This window comes from Sus scrofa, chromosome 10, assembly GCF_000003025.6.
Source record: "Sus scrofa isolate TJ Tabasco breed Duroc chromosome 10, Sscrofa11.1, whole genome shotgun sequence".
Classification (NCBI taxonomy): Eukaryota; Metazoa; Chordata; class Mammalia; order Artiodactyla; family Suidae; genus Sus; species Sus scrofa.
The window spans coordinates 17,588,504-17,608,624 of record NC_010452.4 but is presented as its reverse complement, the minus strand read 5'-3'; the positions used below and the strand labels follow the sequence as shown (position 1 = coordinate 17,608,624).

The 20,121-nt window shown below is 41.3% G+C and overlaps 1 protein-coding gene across 3 annotated transcripts in view; it reads right to left on the bottom strand.

Moving 5' to 3' along the window:
* EFCAB2 (EF-hand calcium binding domain 2) overlaps nt 1–20,121 on the bottom strand; it is a 97,046-nt gene that overhangs the window by 46,645 nt on the left and 30,280 nt on the right. The window contains exon 2 of one of the 3 annotated variants that reach the window (XM_003130566.4): nt 13,267–13,351. The exons of 1 other annotated variant lie outside the window; for it this stretch is intronic. In XM_003130566.4, the coding sequence (XP_003130614.1) occupies nt 13,267–13,351 (85 nt within the window). Of the gene's footprint in view, nt 1–13,266; nt 13,358–20,121 lie in introns of those variants that run through there. One more of the 3 variants, XM_013978388.2, reaches the window with a different exon arrangement.

Here is a 20,121-nt window from a genome sequence, read left to right as displayed (position 1 = left end):
TGAGAGGGAGATGGAAGAGGACTAACAGAAGAAAGCAGGAAGCAGACTCAGAAGGCATCAGAAGCCATGAGTAAGCAGAAGCAAAGGGATAGGAGACACACAGTAGAGGTTAAATTAGTCAGCAGGAAAGTAGGAAGAAGAATCTGGAAGAGGGGGAATGAAGAATACGAGTAAAATCACCAGGATGTTCGGCTACCAGAGTTGACGTGGAGTCACAGAGCAACTGCTGAAATACTAGAGTCCTGTTTCCCCGTCATGGCACAAAATGTTGTTCCAGTGCCTCAAGGGGCTTGAATGCCACTGCAGTACGTTTTTTGCTTGTTCCTTATAAATATAAGAAATAATTACTGTTTATGTCACTTATTTCCAAATAGATCCTTATGATACACCTGCATTAACTGAGAAAATCTGAAGATGATTTGGCAACGTGAAAGAGCGCCACCAACGCAACGAAGAGCGGAAGCCAGATTTCCAAACGTGCCTGTGGCCATCTAAGCACACAGTACTGCTTCTTGGGTTTGTGTTCCCTTGAACTTCCAAAGTTAATGAAAATGCTCCCACAAACTGTCCTGCCATGCATTTGCATTCAGTCTTCCACATTTAATAATGCTGAGTTGTCAAATGAAACCAACATGTGATTTCCTATGTTAAAGAGAACTAGGAGTTCCCATCGTGGCGCAGTGGTTAACGAAGCTGACTAGGAACCATGAGGTTGCGGGTTCGGTCCCTGCCCTTGCTCAGTGGGTTAACGATCCGGCGTTGCCGTGAGCTGTGGTGTAGACTGCAGACGCAGCTCGGATCCTGAGTTGCTGTGGCTCTGGCGTAGGCCGGTGGCTACAGCTCCGATTCGACCCCTAGCCTGGGAACCTCCATATGCCGCGGGAGCGGCCCAAGAAATAGCAAAAAGACAAAAAAAAAAAAAGAGAACTAGTTGAGGCTGCAGAAGTATGAACTTAGAAGCCACAGAGGGTACACACCCAGAGGCCACAGGAATTATGTGCCCGGAGGCCCCAGAAAGTACACTTCCTGAGACCACCAATACTCAGGGGGCCTCTGGCTCCCAGTTTTTGGAGACCTACAGCAAAATTGGCACCTGATCTAGACGATACAGTAATGCAACAAATACCTACAATCCAAAGTCAAGCAAAGCTGACCTCCAAAAATATAAAATACAAAAAGGGTCTTCTTTATCAAAACAGGGCAACCAAGTACCCTGAAGAGGGCTGCCTGAACCCAAGTGCTACTTCTCTGTCACGGTGCCATTTCACTAATGATCTTCTACAGTTTACTGGGGTACCTAGAGCCCCGCACCCTTGGTGCTGCCCTCCAATGCAATCACACCAATACATGCATGCACTCTGCTAAGATTAACGGCGGAACTACAGCCATTCCAGACTCCTGAATGCCACCCTGAAGCCATAAAAATGAACTTCATCACAAGTCTGATCTCACTCCATGACAACAATATCATATTCTGAAAGCACATAACAATTTGAGTTGAAAGTAGCGGGGGTGTAAGGTAATAATATGTATGCATTTCCTTACATATGCATAGCATATTTCTGGAGTGACCCTAGAAATTAGCACTTTAGTTGCTAATAGTTTGGAGGGGTTTTGAATGGCTAGTGGAGGGACTTTTCTCTGTACTCGGTTCTCTTTACATTTTTAACCATGTGAACATACTATGTATTCAAACATGTTTTTAAAAAAATTTTAGTTCTCCTTCCTGATTTTTCTCTTCATATCCTGTAATTGTTTAAGATCTACCTCTCTCTCTCTCTCAAATCTTACTTCTCCCTTTAACTTCTTTTTTTTTTTTTTTTCTGTCTTTTTGCCATTTCTAGGGCCGCTCTTGCGGGCACATGGAGGTTCCCAAACTAAGGGTCAAATTGGAGCTGTAGCCGCCCGCCTCCACCACAGCCACAGCAACACTAGATCCAAGCTGTGTCTGCGGCCTACACCACAGCTCATGGCAACGCCGGATCGTTAACCCACTGAGCAAGGCCAGGGATGGAACCCGCAACCTCATGGTTCCTAGTGGGATTCGTTAACCACTGCGCCACGACGGGAACTCCCTCCCTTTAACATCTTTAACAAACTTTTCTTCCAATCTCAGTTGGAATGAGTTTCTGTCTTTGTTCCAGCTGCTATAACAAAAATGTCATAAACTGAATGCTTATAAACAACATGTATTTATTTCTCACAGTTGGAGGTTAGGAAGTTCACGATATGGTGCAGGCAGATCTGGTGTCTGGAGAGAACCCGCTTCCAAGACAGCCGTCTTCTGCTGTAACCTCACGTCGAGGAAGGGAGGAGGCAGCTCTCGGGTCTCTTTTACGAGGCCACGAATCTCAATCCCGGGGGTTCCACCCTCATGACATAATCACCTCCCCACCCCCAAATACTATCACACGGGGGATAAAGATTTCAACATGCAAAATCCTGGGGGGATACAAACATTCAGAGCACAGCAGTTTCTTATTTACCTCCTCCTCCTCCTGTCAGAATTCAATTATGGAGATGGAGATACCCTATCTCCCAACAACAACAATAAAAATCTTCCTCTTTAGGAAAAGGTAAAAAAGAACTTGGGCTTACAGGATTTATTTTTTGGGCATTCTAGGACAAGAATAAAGATTTATTTATTTATTTATTTATTTTGGTTATGCCCACAGCACGTGGAAGTTCCCGGGCCAGGGATAGAACCTACACCACAGCTGTAACCAGTGCCACAGCCATGACAATGGTGGATCCTTAACCTGCTGAGCCACAAGGGAACTCTGGGGATAATCCGGGATAAAGTCATTTTTTTTTTTTAAAGGCCACACCTGCAGCATATGGAAGTTCCCAGACTAGGGGTTGAATTGGCACCATGGTCCATGGCCTACACCACAGCTTGTGGCTACACCAGATCCTTACCCCACTGCGTGAGTTTACCCATGAACTCATGGATACTGGTTAAGTTCCTTAACTGCTGAGCCACAAGGGGAACTCCCGGGATAAAATCTTTGAACAATTCCACATGAATAATTTTAGCCCTGGTGCAAAAGTAACGTCACATCACAAACAACCCAAATTTTCAAAATTAGGACAGATATCAAATTATGGTATAGTCACACAATGGAATGCCTTGAAGCCATTAAAAATGATGATATAAATTTATAAAATGTTAATCAAGGACAACGTATTCGAGTATAAGCAAAAGTTTTAAAGATGAAAGAACTCAGGGAAAAATATCCATGAGCACTCTCTGAAAAAAAAAATTAACAAGAGAGGAGTTGCCATCGTGGCTCAGTGGTTAACAAATCCAACTAGGAGCCATGAGGTTGTGAGTTCGATCCCTGGCCTTGCTCAGTGGGCTAAGGGTCCGGTGTTACCATGAGCTGTGGTGTAGGTGGCAGACGTGGCTCGGATCCCAAATTGCTGTGGCTGTGGCGTAGGCTGGTGGCTACAGCTCCGATTAGACCCCTAGCCTGGGAACCTCCATATGCCACAGGAGTGGCCCTCAAAAAGCAAAAAGCCAAAAAAAAAAAAGAAAGAAAGAAAGAAAAGAAAAGAAATTAACAAGAGAATCTAGATAACAGAAATAAATCAAAATAAAGAGCTCAAGGAGTTCCCACTGAGGCTCAGAGGGTTAAGAACCCTACATAGTATCCATGAGGATGAGGGGGGTTAAGGATCCAGCATTGCCTCAGGCTGTGGTGTAGGTCACAGATGTAGCTCGGATCTACTGTTGTGGCGGCTGTGGCATAGGCCTCAGGTGCCGTCCAATTCAACCCCTTGCCTGGGAACCTCCATATGCTGCATATACGGCCATAAAAAGAAGAAAAAAAAAGTATACCTGAAATAAACTAGCAGGTTGAAGGAGAAAAAAGTAGAAGGAATTTTGAAAGTGCTACCACATTTACCTTCTACAGCAGGGAGTCAACTGACCCTTGTATATTTGAATGAGTAGTTTAAAAAAAAAAAAAACACATACATGCAACGATTACAACCTCTTAATGTTTTTCTTGCAATCTTTTCTGAATATAAAATAAGTAATGTCTCTCATGGCTAACAAACACTGAGATTCCACAATTTCTTCAATTTAAATTAATGTTTTTCTTGTGTTTATATTTTATTTTTAGAAAGCATGATCATTGTGATCTTATTTTTATAAGAATAGTCGCTTGCTACATTCATTTAGTAAGTATTTATTGGTCATCTACTACGTGCCAAACTCAGATCTAGGTGATGAAATACAGCAGTGAACAAAACAGACAGAATCTCCTGCCCTGGGAGTTCCCGTTGTGGCTCAGTGGTAACAAACCCAACTGGTATCCATGAATTCGATCCTTGGCCTCGCTCAGTGGGTTAAAGATCTGGCCTTGCCATGAGCTGTGGTGTAGGTTGCAGACGTGGCTTGGATCTGGCATTGCTGTGGCTGTGGTGCAGGCCAGCAGCTGTAGCTCCGATTCAAGCCCTAGCCTGGGAACCTCCACATGCCTCAAGTGTGGCCCTAAAGAGCAAAAAAAAAAAAAATCATAGTTCATCAAAAGAGCTATTACAAACAAATCAATCTTTTACAAAGCAGCTAGAAAGTGAGATGGTGAAATAAGATATAAACCACTCTTTAAAAATATTTTTATGTGCAATTGTGAAATATTTCAGATAAAAGTACCGAAAAAAAAATTGAAGACAGCCATATATCCAATACCAAGATTTAATAGAAGTAAATATTTTGCCACATTTAAGCAGCCAAAGTTCCACTGTCCATCTCTTCTCCCTCCATTTCAGATATAACCACTATTTGGATAATGTTTATCACTCTCATGCATGTATCTGTCTAAGCAAACAATAGCCTATCAATTTGTGTGTTTAAAATTTACACACATGGTATCATAGTGTTCACTTCTTTTTGATTTTTTTGTTTGTTTGTTTGTCTTTTGGGGCTGCACCCTCGGCATCTGGAGGTTTCCAGGCTAGGGGTGGAATCAGAGCTGCAGCTGCCGGCCTCCACCACAGCCACAGCAACACCAGATCCGAGCTGCACCTGCAACCTACACCACAGCTCTGGCAATGCCGGATCCCAGACCCAGAGTGAGGCCAGGGATCGAACCTGCATCCTCATGGATACTAGTTGGGCTTATTTCAGCTGCGCCACAACAGGAACTCCCCCTTTGGCAATATTTTTAACTTAACATTGTTTTGGGACTTTATCAAAGGTACACATGCAGTCTTAGTTCATCCTAGACTTCATTTGCATGTGAGAAGTATCGCTGTTTGAACAAACCCCAGTTTTTATAATTCACTCCCTATCAAGGACTCTGTGGGTCCAACAATGCCATTCCTCTTTTATAATACACTTTCCATTCCACAAATGCAGACCCATTTACCTCTGTAGTTTTTCAAAAGCTCTTAGAGTGATGTTAAGCTTTTTCAGATGATTGTTTGGGGAAACTGTCCATGCAATTTCTCCGCCGGCACTCACACTTTTCACTACATGATAAAAATAAACTGTGAAATGTTGTATTAATGTCTCTTCAAAAGTAGTGCCAAATGTGAAGAAGTGGAAGTAATATTTATGGCACCTCTGGTCCTCTTAGGAAGAATTATTTCTAATCCGTTATAAAAAGGTTTTTTATTACGTACTTCTTACTGAATTTTGGGCAAGACCTAATACACTCAAGGTTCTTGTCAAATGCTTAAGAAACTTGAGTCTCCTTATCAGTAAAACAGATGAATACAAGGTGGTGTGTTCCCAGAGACTCATGCTGAGTTGAGATGAAAGCAGTCAAAAGAGTCTCCACTTTAGCAAGAGGATACCTGGGGCTGCTGGACTGGGTAAAGTTTGCCTAAAAACTAAGAAAACAAGAAAAAATTAGGAGAAAATGGAGTTCCCATCATGGCTCAGCGGAAAGGAACCTAACTAGCATCCATGAGGACGAAGGTTCAATCTCTGGCCTTGCTCAGTGGGTTAAGGATCTGGCATTGCTGTGAGCTGTGGTGTAGGTCCCAGACTCAGCTTGGATCTGGCATTGCTGAGGCTGTGGTGTAGGCCGGCAGCTATAGCTCCAATTCCACCCCTAGCCTGGGAACCTCCATATGCTGAGGGTTTGGCCCTAAAAAGACACACACGCACAAAAAAAAAAAAAAAAAAAAAAAAAAAAAACAGAAGAAATCTCTTATAGATGACGCTGGTGTAAAGTAAACACAGAATAGTCTGGGATACTAATAATAAGGTCCCTCTGCAAAGGCACTGAGGCTTAGGAATGGCATAGATGGATGCAGTTAGAGAAATGGACAGACCAGCCCTTTTACACCAGGATTGGACCCTACATCATCTTAGCTTACCAAATTCTTGAGTATCAGTCTGCTCTGGAATTGATTAAAATGGAGTGTTTCAAAATATAGATGCTGATCTAAACTTATATACTTTTCAAAATTCACTCATGTTTTTTTCATTTCGATACTCCTAACACTCTTGTGGCTTAAGTGGTACAAGTGTTTCTTCAAATTTATAATAAGGAAAGTGAAATAAAAAGAGGTGGCCTATTTTAAAAAATCATTGATAGAGCCAGCAACTGACTCTACCGACTTTTAGTGTACTTTTAGTGTTAGAAGCAAAAAAGGAAAGGACATCAGAGTTCCTGTCATGGCTCAGTGGTTAACAAATCCGACTAGGAACCATGAGGTTGTGGGTTCAATCCCTGGCCTTGCTCAGTGGGTTAAGGATCCGGCGTTGCCATGAGCTGTGGTGTAGGTTGCAGATGAGGCTTGGATCCGGAGTTGCTGTGGCTGTGGTGTAGGCCAGTGGCTATAGCTCCAATTCAACCCCTAGCCTGGAAACCTCCATATGCCATGGGAGCGGCCCTAGAGAAGGCAAAAAGACAAAAAAAAAAAAAAAAAAAAGAAAGAAAGAAAAGAAAAAGAAAGAACATCAATTACAAAAGACTAGATACATTTGTGAATAAGATTAGAGCTATTTTCAAATTAAATTTGTCAGCTACATGTACATGGAAAAATTAGTGTCCTTACTTTATAGGCATTTATTATGGAGTATGCTTTATTGTTTACCAAACTAGCTTTATTCAGGGTAACAAATTTATTCTATTAAAACTACTCTTATGACTTTTGTTTGTTTCCAAAAATTAAATCCATACTCAAAAGGACTGTTTCCAAAAATTAAATCCATACTCACTTAACTTATTTTTTTCTAATTTCTAAATGCCTGAAAGAAAAAGTAGTCAAAAAAAATAGATGGCATAAATTTCACATACTAAAGCTAAGATCGTTAATATATAAAAAGATAAATTACTGAATGGGAAAAATGAGGAAAGGTCATGAATTGCCAGTTTAAATAGATGGAAATACAAATTGTTTTTTTGTTTATTTTTGCTTTTTAGGGCCGCACGGGCGGCATATGGAGGTTCCCAGGCTTGGGGGCTAATGGGAGCTACAGCTGCTGGCCTACACCACAGCCACAGCCACACAGGATCCAAGCCACATCTGCCACCTTCACTGCAGCTCACAACAACGTCGGATCCTTAACCCACTGAGCAAGGCTAGGGATAGAACCTCATGGTTCTCAGTCGGATTCATTTCCACTGCACCACAATGGGAACTCTACAAATTGTCTTTGGACATACAAAAAGATGTCCAAAATTAGGGAAGTAAAAATTAACCCTGAGTTCCTAATTTTCACATATCAGACTGGAAAAAGTCCTAAAGTTTGATATTGAAACTGTACGAGGGAGTAGAGAAACAAGCATGCTCCCATAACGATGTGAGAAACTATACTGTCAAGATAGCAACACCTAACCAAAAATATTCCTGCATTTTGACATATTTCCAAGAATTTACCCTAGAGAAAAAGTCTTAATTTTGCAAAACAACATGCATGCTCAGATATTTTTTGCAACATGGACTATTACAGAAAAAGCCTAAAAACAATCTAAATATCCATCAATGAGTGATTAATTCTATATATTTTGATTCATCCACAAAATGCATTTAGAAGCTCTTAATGTACTAAAAAAGAATAATCACCGAGATACATTTATAAGTGAAAAAAGCAAAGTACATAGTGGTTTAATAGTAATAATAGCTCACCACTTACAGTAAAAAATACACAAACATTCTGCAACTCAATGTTACAAAACCAAGCAATCCAGTTTAAAAATGGGAAAAGGATTTAATAGGCATTTTTTTCCAAAGAAGATGTAAAAACAGCCAATAAGGACATGAAAATATGCTCAACCTCATTAATCATTAGGGAAATGCAAATCAAAACCACAAGACTCCACTTTTGACCCATTGGGATGGTTATTTAAAAAAACAGAACAAGTCTAGGTGAGGATCTGACTAGGAACTCTGTGCTGTGCTGGCGGGAATGTGAAATGGTACAGCCACTGCGGAAAACACTACAGTGGTTTCTCAAAAAATTAAACAGAGACAACCAAAGAATTAAAAGCAGGGATTCGAAAGGGTAGTTGTATATTAACGCTCATGGTAACATTATTCAAGCAGCCAGAAGCCGGAAACAGCCCAAATGTCCACGGACAAATGGATGGATAAACAAAATGGGTTCTATATGCACACAGGGGAACAATATTCGGCCCAAAGGGATGGAGTTCTAGGAGTTCCCATCGTGGTGCAGCAGAAACGAATCCCACTAGGCACCATGAGGATGCGCATTCGATCCCTTGCCTCGCTCAGTGGGTTATGAATCCAGCGTTGCCATGAACTGTGGTATGGGTCGCAGATGCAGCTCGGATCCTGTGTGGCTGTGGCTGTGGTGTAGGCAGGCATCTACAGCTCCAATTCAACCCTTAGCCTGGGAACTTCCATAGGCCAGAGATGCAGCCCTACAAAGACAAAAAAAAAAAAAAAAAAAAAAAAAGGAATTCTGATACATGCTACAACATGGATGAATTTTGAAGACATTATGCTAAATGAAATAAGCCAGAAACAAAAGGACAAATATTTTATAATGCCACTTGCACAAGGTACCTAGTGTAGTCAAACTCCTGCAGACAGAAAGTAGAATTGTGGCTGCAACGAGCTAGGGAGAGGGGAGAAGGGGGAATTATTATTTAAAAGGTATGGAGTTTCAGTTTGGGAAGATAAACAAGTTCTAGAAATGGATAGGCAGTATGGGGCATGTACTTAATGTTGCTAAACTATATACTTTAAAACGGTCAGATGGCAAATTTTATGTTATGTATATTTACCACAATAAAAATACACACACACACATACACTTGTATTTGGAAGGACTATCTCTGGAAGAATGAGAGAAACATAATAAATCTTGCCTTTAGAAAAGGGACATGGACAGCCAGGTGAAGAGACCTACCTCTCACCACAGATTCTTTGTACATTTAGAATTTTACCTCATGTGTATATGTTACCCACTCAAAAATTTAATTTTCAATCACATATTAATTGAAATCTGAACATAAGAGCAGGAAAATGTATATAAGTCAAAATGTACTATATTCTATGTTTCATAGGGGGCAAAATAAAAATACCCTAAGTAATGATATTGAAAACCTGCCTCAGAGTTCCCACTGTGGCTCAGTGGGTTATGAACCTGACCAGTATCCAGAAGGATGCGGGTGTGATCCCCGGCCTTGCTCAGTGGGTTAAGGATCCGGTGTTGCTGTGAGCTGTGGTGTAGGTGACAGACATGGCTCGGATCTGGTGTTGCTGTGGCTGTGGTGTAGGCTGGCAGCTGCAGCTCCAATGGACCCCTAGCCTGGGAACCTCCATATGCCACACGAACAGCCCTAAAAAGAAAGAAAGAAAGGAGAAAAAAAGAAAAAAAAAAACCTCCCTTGATGTTTTTCAAGATGCAACCTTCAAAAACAACAACCTTCAAAAACTTCCAAACATGGAAAAGAAATGAAAAAGACCATAAAATATCAAAACACAGCACACAGATATAAGTAAAAAGTTCTTATGAGAGTACAATATAACTATGCTAATCCAGATTAAATTGAGGAAAACAACTCTAAATTATTTACTTTAAGAATATAAAGCAGGAGTTCCCGTCGTGGCGCAGTGGTTAATGAATCTGCCTAGGAACCATGAGGTTGCAGGTTCGATCCCTGCCCTTGCTCAGTGGGTTAAGGATCCGGCGTTGCCATGAGCTGTGGTGTAGGTCGCAGACGTGGCTCAGATCCCGCGTTGCTGTGGCTCTGGCGTAGGCTGGCAGCTACAGCTCTGATTCAACCCCTACCTGGGAACCTCCATATGCCGCGGAAGCGGCCCCAGAAAAAGGCAAAAAGACAAAAAAAAAAAAAAAAAAAAAAGAATATAAAGCAGAATAATAATACTAGCTAATATTGTTCTAGGCTTTTAAATCCCAAACTAATTTGTCCCAAGTTAATATTGTTCTAAGAACTTTAAAAATGTCCATAGACAAGAGTGATTCTCAAACTTCTGGTCTCAAAACCTTTACTCAAAAATTATTCAGAGCCAGAGTTCCTGTCGTGGTGCATTGGAAACGAATCTGACCAGGAACCATGAGGTTTCAGGTTCGATCCCAGGTCTTGCTCAGCGGGTCAAGGATGCAGCGTTGCCGTGAGCTGTGGTGTAGGTTGCAGACTCAGCTCAGATATGACATTGCTGGGGCTGTGGTGTAGGCCAACGGCTACAGCTTCAATTAGATCCCTAGCCCGCGAAGCTCCATATGCTGAGGGTGCGGCCCTAAAAAGACAAAAAGACCAAAAAAAAAAAAATTATTCAGACCCATAAAGAGCTTTTGTTTATATGAGTTATATTGATCTATATTTACCACATTGGAATTAAACCTCAAAGTTTAAAAAATTTATTTGTAAAAATAACAATAAACCCATTATATGTTTACATAAGTAATAAAATCTTATGAAAAATAACCATATCTTCCAAAACAGAACATAAATTTAATTGGAAGAATGGCCCTGTTTCACATGTTTGTAAATCTCCTTAATGTCTGGCATAACAGAAGACAGCTGGATTCTCATTTCTGGTTCTGCATTCAATCTGTTATGACATCACACATCGTGCAGTTTTGAAAAACTCCAACACACACTTGTGAAAAAGAAAATAGCAAATACTGTCTTAGCTTTATTATGAAAATAGTTTAGATTTCACAGATCCCTGAAGGGGTCCTGGGGATACACAGGGGTCTCCAAACCATTTTGAGAACTACTGACATCAGTTCTATGTAGAGAATCTAGAAACTAAGGCACAGAGAGAATAAATAAGTTACAGTCACAAGTGAGGAAGGAACCCAGAAAGTCTGATTCCAGTCCCCAGAGTTGCGCCTCGAGCCAGGAGGAGAGCAGGAGGGTCGGTTTCATAACACTTTACAGCAGAATAAATAAAAGGCCCACTGGCTCCCTGGAGTCACGACACCAGACCTCTGCTCTACCTAATAGAATAAAAATTTTAATTAAATCTTTCAGTTCATGGAGTTCCTGTCGTGGCGCAGTGGTTAACGAATCCGACTAGGAACCATGAGGTTGCGGGTTCAATCCATGCCCTTGCTCAGTGGGTTAAGGATCCGGCATTGCCGTGAGCTGTTGTGTAGGTCACAGACGCAGCTTGGATGCTGCATTGATGTGGCTCTGGCATAGGCCGGTGGCTACAGCTCCGATTAGACCCCTAGCTTGGGAACCTCCATATGCTGTGGGAGTGGCCCAAGAAATAGCAAAAAAAAAAAAACCAAAACAATCTTTCAATTCATGCAAAGCAGAGGGAAGGGGTGTTGGTCTGCCCTTCAAAGAGAAACAGCATCACTGAGAGATCAAGCAACTTAGGGCAGAAGTAGCCAAATGTCCTGGAAGCCTCTCAAGGAACAGCTCTCTCTTCCAAACTGAGCTATTAGGTCTGTCTCGGGAACTCTCAGTCCATTCAGAGTCCTCTTCACGCCACTCAATCTACACAGAATACTGCCTTCAATTCTTAACTGAAATGTTAAAAAAAAATAAAAGTAAAAAAGAGACTAGTTCTATCAGAGAGTAACCCATATAAATTGCTGGTAATTAACATAGGATTGTCCTAGCATATGATTGGAAGATAAAGCAACAGATCAGAATACACAGGCCAAATGAGACCCAATTATTGAAATGCAATACATTATAAAGTGGATCTAATAATTCAAGAAGTAAGTAACTGGAGTTCCCGTCGTGCACAGTGGTTAACCAATCTGACTAGGAACCATGAGGTTGCGGATTCGATCCCTGGGCCTTGCTCAGTGGGTTAAGGATCTGGCGTTGCAGTAACCTGTGGTGTGGGTCTCGGATGAGGCTCAGATTTGACCTGTAGCCTGGGAACTTCCATATGTGGTAGATTCGGCCCTTAAAAAAAAAAGTCTATTTAGACCTTCACTTTTAATCACATGCGAAAATAAATGCTAACTGTTTTTATAAACAGAGGAGACTGCTGAGGCTGGGAAAGCCAGGACCAGGCCTTATTCAGCATTGTATTCCCACAGCCTCTCCCAGGGCCGAGGCACAGCTGCCCCAAACAGAAGAAACTAATTTGAGTTTTATCTCTGCTGCTAGTCCATTATTCCATCTTGAGCAAGTCATTCTGCATTTCTGGCCTTCTTTTCTGATTTATTACGAGAAGAGAGCAGTGATACCAGCAGCATGAGAACACCCACAGTAAACTTTAAAGTCCTATACATATTAGCAGAAGGAATAAAGACTAGAAACTGCATTTGGCCACGTTGCTACCACTCAGATATGCTGAGCATTAATATTTGAATGCTAAAAACCTGCCAATTTTCTTGGTAGCTTTATTTTATAAAGCAGACAATTTAAGTTGTAAAAATATACACTTTTCCTCAGGGCCTCAGTAGAATTATTTTAATTCTGAATGGGAAAAAGATGCAACACTGGATCCTTAACCCACTGAGCAAGGCCAGAGATCAAACCTGCATCCTCATGGATGCTAGTCAGATTCGTTTCTGCTGAGCCATGATGGTAACTCCCATATGTATGTATTTTAAAAGCAAATTCTATTCACTCATTTAACAAATTTTACTGAATGCTAGCTATGTGTCTAGCACTAAGCTATAGCAGAGTCCATCTCATTCACAGCATTTCATCTATAGGTTAGAACAGGCAATGTGCATATATATTCTTTCCCCCGGATTATGAAGAATAAGCAACAGTATTGATCTGAAGCAAATGTCATTAGCAAAGACCTTTTTTTACAGGGCACAGGAATGAACCCTCATCTACTTTATAAATTGTATTAGCAATTTAGAATTAGAAGAAATCATTTCCAAACCTCACATCCACTGTATTATTCGACTCATGGTCAAACACTTCAAAAGCTTCTTTGATTTTTTTGTGAAATTCTGCCACTGCTATCTCTGTGAAAGGAAAAGTAAATAAAAATTAATTCACTCTAGAGATCTCAAAGAATGGAACAGACTTTTTTTTTTTTTTGCTTTTTAGGGCTGCACCCTTGGCATACAGAGGTTCCCAGGCTAGGGGTCCAGTTGGAGCTACAGTGCCAGCCTACACCACAGCCACAGCAATGCCAGATCCAAGCCACATCTGTGACCTACAACACAGCTCGGATCCTTAACCCATTGATCAAGACCAGGGATCAAACGCATATCTTCATGGATTCTAGTCGGGTAAGTTAACCACTGAGCCATGAGGGGAACTTCTGAAGCAGACATTTTTTAACTTCAGCATAAGACATAAACAAGAAAGTACCAGAGTTCCTGTCGTGGCTCAGTGGTTAATGAATCCGACTAGGACCCATGAGGTTTCGGGTTCAATCCCTGGCCTCGCTCAGTGGGTTAAGGATCCGGCGTTGCCGTGAGCTGTGGTGTAGGTCGCAGACTCAGCTTGGATCCCATGTTGCTGTGGCTCTGGCATAGGTTGGCAGCTACAGCTCTGATTTGACCCCTAGCCTGGGGACCTCCATATGCCATGGGTGTAGCCCTAGAAAATACTAAAAAAAAAAAAAAAAAAGTACCAAAGGTGCACTAATCTCAAATTGGCAGCTTACTGAGTTTCCACACAAGTATATACGCAGAGCTGAGCCACTACCCAGATCACGGTATAGAGCGTTGCTAGCACCAGCCTATCTGCTATCTCAAGTAGTCTGGGTAGATCCTAGTCTAGGAAGCAGAAGGAATCCAATGCCACGGAGACTGTGTTTCTCTAGTGTGTCCACGGGTCCTGCTTTACTCTATGCCTGAGGAGGGCTGGTGTTGGAGGGTGGGAGGCACACAAAAGAAACATGACACTCCCTTAAAGAGCATTCAAACTAGTTTCGAGACAAAAACTTACATGAAGCAATTAAAAAGTCATTTATTCGGTAAATATTGATTAAGTACCTACTATGTGCTACACGCTATTCAAAGGCTACAGTTACAGGAAAGAACAAAACAGACAAAAATTCCTGCCTCCATGGAGCTATTTATTGAGGCAAGAGGGAAATATATAATAAGCTTACACATTTCTGATAAAACCCACACAGGAAGTCAAACGATGCTGGAAAAAAAATCAAGGAAGGGCCATAAGGGGTGGTGATGTGGGGAGAACCGGTTGGTGTGACGGCTTGGGAAGGCCCGCCTTAGTGATGAGGTGACATCGGCACAGATGCGAAGGAGGAGAAAGAACCAGCCTTGGGAATATCTGCTGAGAGAACAGCAAAGCCAGCGCGGTAGGAAATACCGGTCAGAAAGGTGTGAGTTTGGGGGTGGGGACAGACGCTGCGAGGCTCTGGGGGCACAGTAAAGATAAGGGCCCTGTGCTCTGAATGAGATGAGAAACCACTGGAAGGTTCCAAGCAGCCAAGGGTGATGGCCTGGCTGCTCCGCACTTTGGCTATCACGTGACGAATACACTGAAATGGGACAGTGGGAAGCAGAGAGACCAGTTAGGAGGCTGCTGCAACATTCCAGGTGAGAGGATATTGCACTCACTGTCTGCAAAATGAACAGTTTTTCTAGAAAAACTGGAAAGGGGAGTTCCCGTCGTGGCGCAGTGGTTAACGAATCTGACTAGGAACCATGAGGTCGCGGGTTCGGTCCCTGCCCTTGCTCAGTGGGTTAAGGATTCTGCGCTGCATCGTAAGCTGTGGTGTAAGCTGGCGGCTACAGCTCTGATTAGACCCCTAGCCTCGGAACCTCCGTATGCTGTGGGAGCGACTTGGAAAAAAAAAAAAAAAAAAAAGGACAAAAAGACAAAAAAAAAAAAAAAAACTGGAAAGGGAGAGATTAAGGATGAATTTAGATAGTTAATTTTAATTGTGATACCACCAAACTGTAGAAAATGGGGAAATTTTTAAGTCCTCATATTCCCTTTACCTTGACAGAACCACTCTTCATTTTGCTGTACTTTCCTTTCTTCATACATAGTCTTTTATATACAGTATTTAACACCTACCATTCATTCACACAACAAAATTTACTGAATGAACACATGTACCAGTTTCTGTGGCAGGTGCTCACCCACATTTACCACCAGAGAGGTTAAGTATCTCATTTTTAGAAAAAAAGAACTCGAAGCTCAGAGAGGTTAAGCAATTGGCCCAAGATCACAGAGCTACTAAATGGCAGAGCTGGACGGAACCCAGATCGTCCTCACAGGGAGGATGTTACTCTCCCCTGCTCTCTCCCCCACCTAAATGACTGCAAGCACCCAGAGTTTAAAAACTAACTCCTAACTACTTCACTCAAATGTTATATTTTTTCCATGGAGTTCTCTTGGGGCATAGTGGGTTAATAATCCAGTGTTGCCACTGCCGTGGCTTTGGGTCTCTGCTGTGGTGTGGGTTCGATTCACATGCCACGGGCAGGGTAAAAAAAAAAAAAAAAAAAATTTAACGATGATTGATAAAAATTCAATAAAAAAGAACAAATTCTTTTTTAAAAAAGAAGTTATATTTTTCCAGGTTGCCACATAACCTACATAACCTTGCATTTTTAACAGTATTAAAGGAATTAACTATTGATATTATTTCTTGTCTTTTTTTTTTTTTTTGCTGTTGTTGTTGTTGCTATTTCTTGGGCCGCTCCCACGGCATATGGAGGTTCCCAGGCTAGGGGTTGAATCGGAGCTGTAGCCACCGGCCTACGCCAGAGCCACAGCAACGCGGGATCCGAGCCGCGTCTGCAACCTACACCACAGCTCACGGCAACGCCGGACCATTAACCCACTGAGCAAGGGCAGGGACCGAACCCGCGACCTCATGGTTCCTAGTCGGATTCGTTAACCACTGCGCCACGACGGGAACTCCTGATATTATTTCTTTATTGTAATAAATGACATAGCAACAAACTTCTAATTTAATAAGCAAACACTAAATATTATCTCCGTATTTGAATTTACTGCGATGCTTAATGAATAGTGATGATTAACGCTTGTTTACCGCTTTTCGTTTCTATGCTATGAATTGTCAGTTTCTCTTCTCTGCTCATTCCTACTGGGAGCTTCCATTTTGTCTTAACAGCTCTTCAAATAACAGACTTAAGCCTATGTCATAATTACTGAAAACAATTTTCCAGGTCAGCTGTTTTGCATCTGTTTTCCTAAAATGAAAACAGTTCCATCTCCTTTGTGATTATGGAAGGAAAAAAAAAGGAAGAAGTTTACATTCAGTAAAATCCACTTCAAATCCTGCCATGCAGAGTTAACGATTCTTAATGTTGTCCTCTAATTCTTCACTCAACGATAAATTGTGAACATCTTTCATTCTCGAAAAAAATTTATACATTATCCTTTTTAGTACTGCTGGATATTCTACTATAGAACCTTACCGGAATGTATTAAACCAACTCCTTAATTGTACATACTTAGGTAGTTTCCAATTTTTCGTTGATATAATAATTCTGGGGTGAACCACTGTGCCCAGTTCATCTTGTGCATGTGTCTCATTAGCTCACTGAAATAAAATAAGTTGAATGCAATTGAATCTGTGTTGGGTATTGGGAAGGTTCTTATTAGTCCTAAGAGTACCTTGGGAAAAGCTCACTGGTTGTAACACTGCCACTGCACAAAGCTGATGTTTGCTTTTTAAACTGGAGATTATTTTTAAAAGTACTTTACCTTTTATTTTTAGGTAGTCACATCTGTTGCGATTTCTTCTCATCCTTTTTTTTTTTTTTTTTGTCTTTTTGCTATTTCTTGGGCTGCTCCTATGGCATATGGAGGTTCCCAGGCTAGGGGTCGAATCGGAGCTGTAGCCACCGGCCTACACCACAGCCACAGCAACACGGGATCCAAGCCACGTCTGCAACCTACACCGCAGCTCACGGCAATGCCGGATCGTTAACCCACTGAGCAAGGGCAGGGACCGAACCCGCAACCTCATGGTTCCTAGTCAGATTCGTTAACCGCTGCGCCACGACGGGAACTCCTCTTCTCATCCTTTAAAGTTTAGAAACGTATCCTTTGAAAACAGCACCAAAACCATCCTTTTTCTACAGGTTGGGTGAATACTCAATTCTATTTTCTTCTACAATTTAAATATGTATTTACCCTTTAGTCCATCTTAAATGTATTTTGCCATGATTCAAAGCAAGAGATTAATTTCCGGTCTTATTTTAGTCATTTCTAGTTTACTAATATGCACTTGAATTATTTCCTCCTACTTTATAATGTGTTATGTCTACGTGATAGAGCCTACTTCTATTGATCATCTAGTCCACCGATTCCATTCTGAATTGCATTTCTCCTCTTAGGTCATTGCTACCCTATTTCACTTGTGACCACTGTAATTGGGCTTCCTTTTAGGAATGCTCATTAATATTCTCACTAGTGTATTCTTTCCAAAGGAAATTTAGAAATCCACATAAAATTTAGAAATTCCAAATAAAACACCCTTGGGAGTTTTTCTGCTATTGCAATGAGGCTACACACTGAGAAAGAATTAACATTTTAAAATAATTTTCGGGAGTTCCTGGTGGCGCAGTAGCTTATGGCGCTCTTAGTGCGATGGCTCAGATTGCTGCTGTGGCGCAGATTCAGTCTCCAGTCTGGGAAATTCCGCATGCCGCAGGTGTGGCCCAAAATGTAAAAATTAATGAATTAATAGTTTTTACATTTAAAAGATATATATTAGATATATAGCTCTTTTATATCTCTAAATTCAATGTTAATATATTATGGTTTTCCTCATATAAATCACATACGATTCTCTAAGATTATGTCTCAGTATTTCATGGATTTTATAGATATTGTGAAGGAATCTTTTCAGAAATCTTAGAATTTCTTGAAGTTGAGGTAAATACTGATTTTTAAAAATTTGATATTGATCTTGGAGTTCCCATTGTGGCTCAGTGGAAATGCATCTGACTAGACCATGAGGTTGCAAGTTTGATCCCTGGCCTCACTCAGTGGGTTAAGGATCCAGTGTTGCCATGAGCTGTGGTACAGGTTGCAGACACAGCTTGGATCTGGCATTGCTGTGGCTGTGGTGTAGGCTGGGAGCTGTAGCTCCGATTCAACCCCTGGCCTGGGAATGTCCATAAGCCCCAGGTGTGGCCCTAAAAAAAGCAAAAAATAAAAAGTAAAAACAAATAAATAAACAAAAATTTGCTATCAATCTTATATCCATCAATTTCCTGAAACGTGTATTGTTGCAATCCCTTTTCAATTGATTATTTTGTATTTTCCTATAACACATTTTTGTCTCTTTCCAAAAAGTATTAATTTCTCCTTCATGACATATGACAGTGGTTAGAACTACCACTGTCATAAAAACAAATTTAAATCATAAAATGATAATTCTTGCTTTTTTGGAAGATTATTCTATAGATTTGAATACTAGTCTTTTACAGTAAACATAACGCTGACTTGTGTTCTAAAATAACTATTACTAATAAATCTAAAGCAGTATTCTTCCATTCCTATGCCTACGTTTTAATATTAAGAATAGTTACTAGCTTTTAATAACCTCTTATCAATATTTTCTAAATTTTCTAAAATGTGTGGGGGTTTTTTTGTTTGTTCGTTTTTGTCTTTTGTTTCTTTAAGGCCGCACCCGCAGCATGTGGAGGTTCCCAGGCTAGGGGTCCAATCTGAGCTACAACTGCTGGCCTACACCACAGCCACAGCAACGCCAGATCCAAGCCGCCTCTGCAACCTACATCACAGCTCACAGCAAGGCCGGATCCTTAACCCACTGAGTAAGGCCAGGGATCGAACTTGAAACCTCACGGTTCTTAGTCGGATTCGTTTCTGCTGCACCACGATGGGAACTCCTAAAATGTGTTTTGTTTCACACTTGTTCCTCAAGGTGCTTCTCGATAAAAGGCTTCAGTAAACAAAATGTATGGGAAACTGTGTATTTTGTTCTCTTGGGGATGTACAATGCATATTAGTATATTAAAGTCTTTGGGATGTTCTATAGTAAAGAAATGTCTTTTTTTTTTTTTTTTTTTTTTTTTTTTTTGTCTTTTTGCCTTTTCTTGGGCTTGCTCCCTTGGCATATGGAGGTTCCCAGGTTAGGGGTCTAATTGGAGCTGTAGCCGCCGGCCTACACCACAGCCACAGCAATGCAGGATCCGAGCCACGTCTGTGACATACACCACAGCTCGTGGCAACGAGGGATCCTTAACCCACTGAGCAAGGCCAGGGATTGAACCCACAACCTCATGGTTCCTAGTCGGATTTGTTAACCACTGTGCCACGATGGGAACTCCCAGAAATGTGTTAATTTTTTAAAATTTATTTATTATTATTTTTAATGGTCACACCTGCAGCATATGCAAGGTCCCCGGTCAAGGCCTGAATCTGAGGCGCAGCTGTGACACCAGATCTTTTAACCTACTGCGCCAGGCTGGGGACTGAACCTGACCTAAGCCTCTGCAGTCAAATTCTTAGCCCACTGCACCACCACAGCAGGAACTCCCAAGAAAAGTATTAATTTTAACGAAGCATTTTCCAAATTTACTTGATCACAGAATCTCCTTTTTCCAATTGTCATGTGTCAGGAATAAACGATGCTTTACCTGATATTTGGAAATTCCCTAACTCAGAAATCCTCCCCCACTGGACGGATTACAGCAACATCTCAAAATAATTATCCTTTCATCTCTCAATGCTGGATTGAGGTTGGGGAGTTGAAAGCATCTATTCCAGGGCTTCCTAAAAGGAGGGCCAAAGCAGTATGGGACTT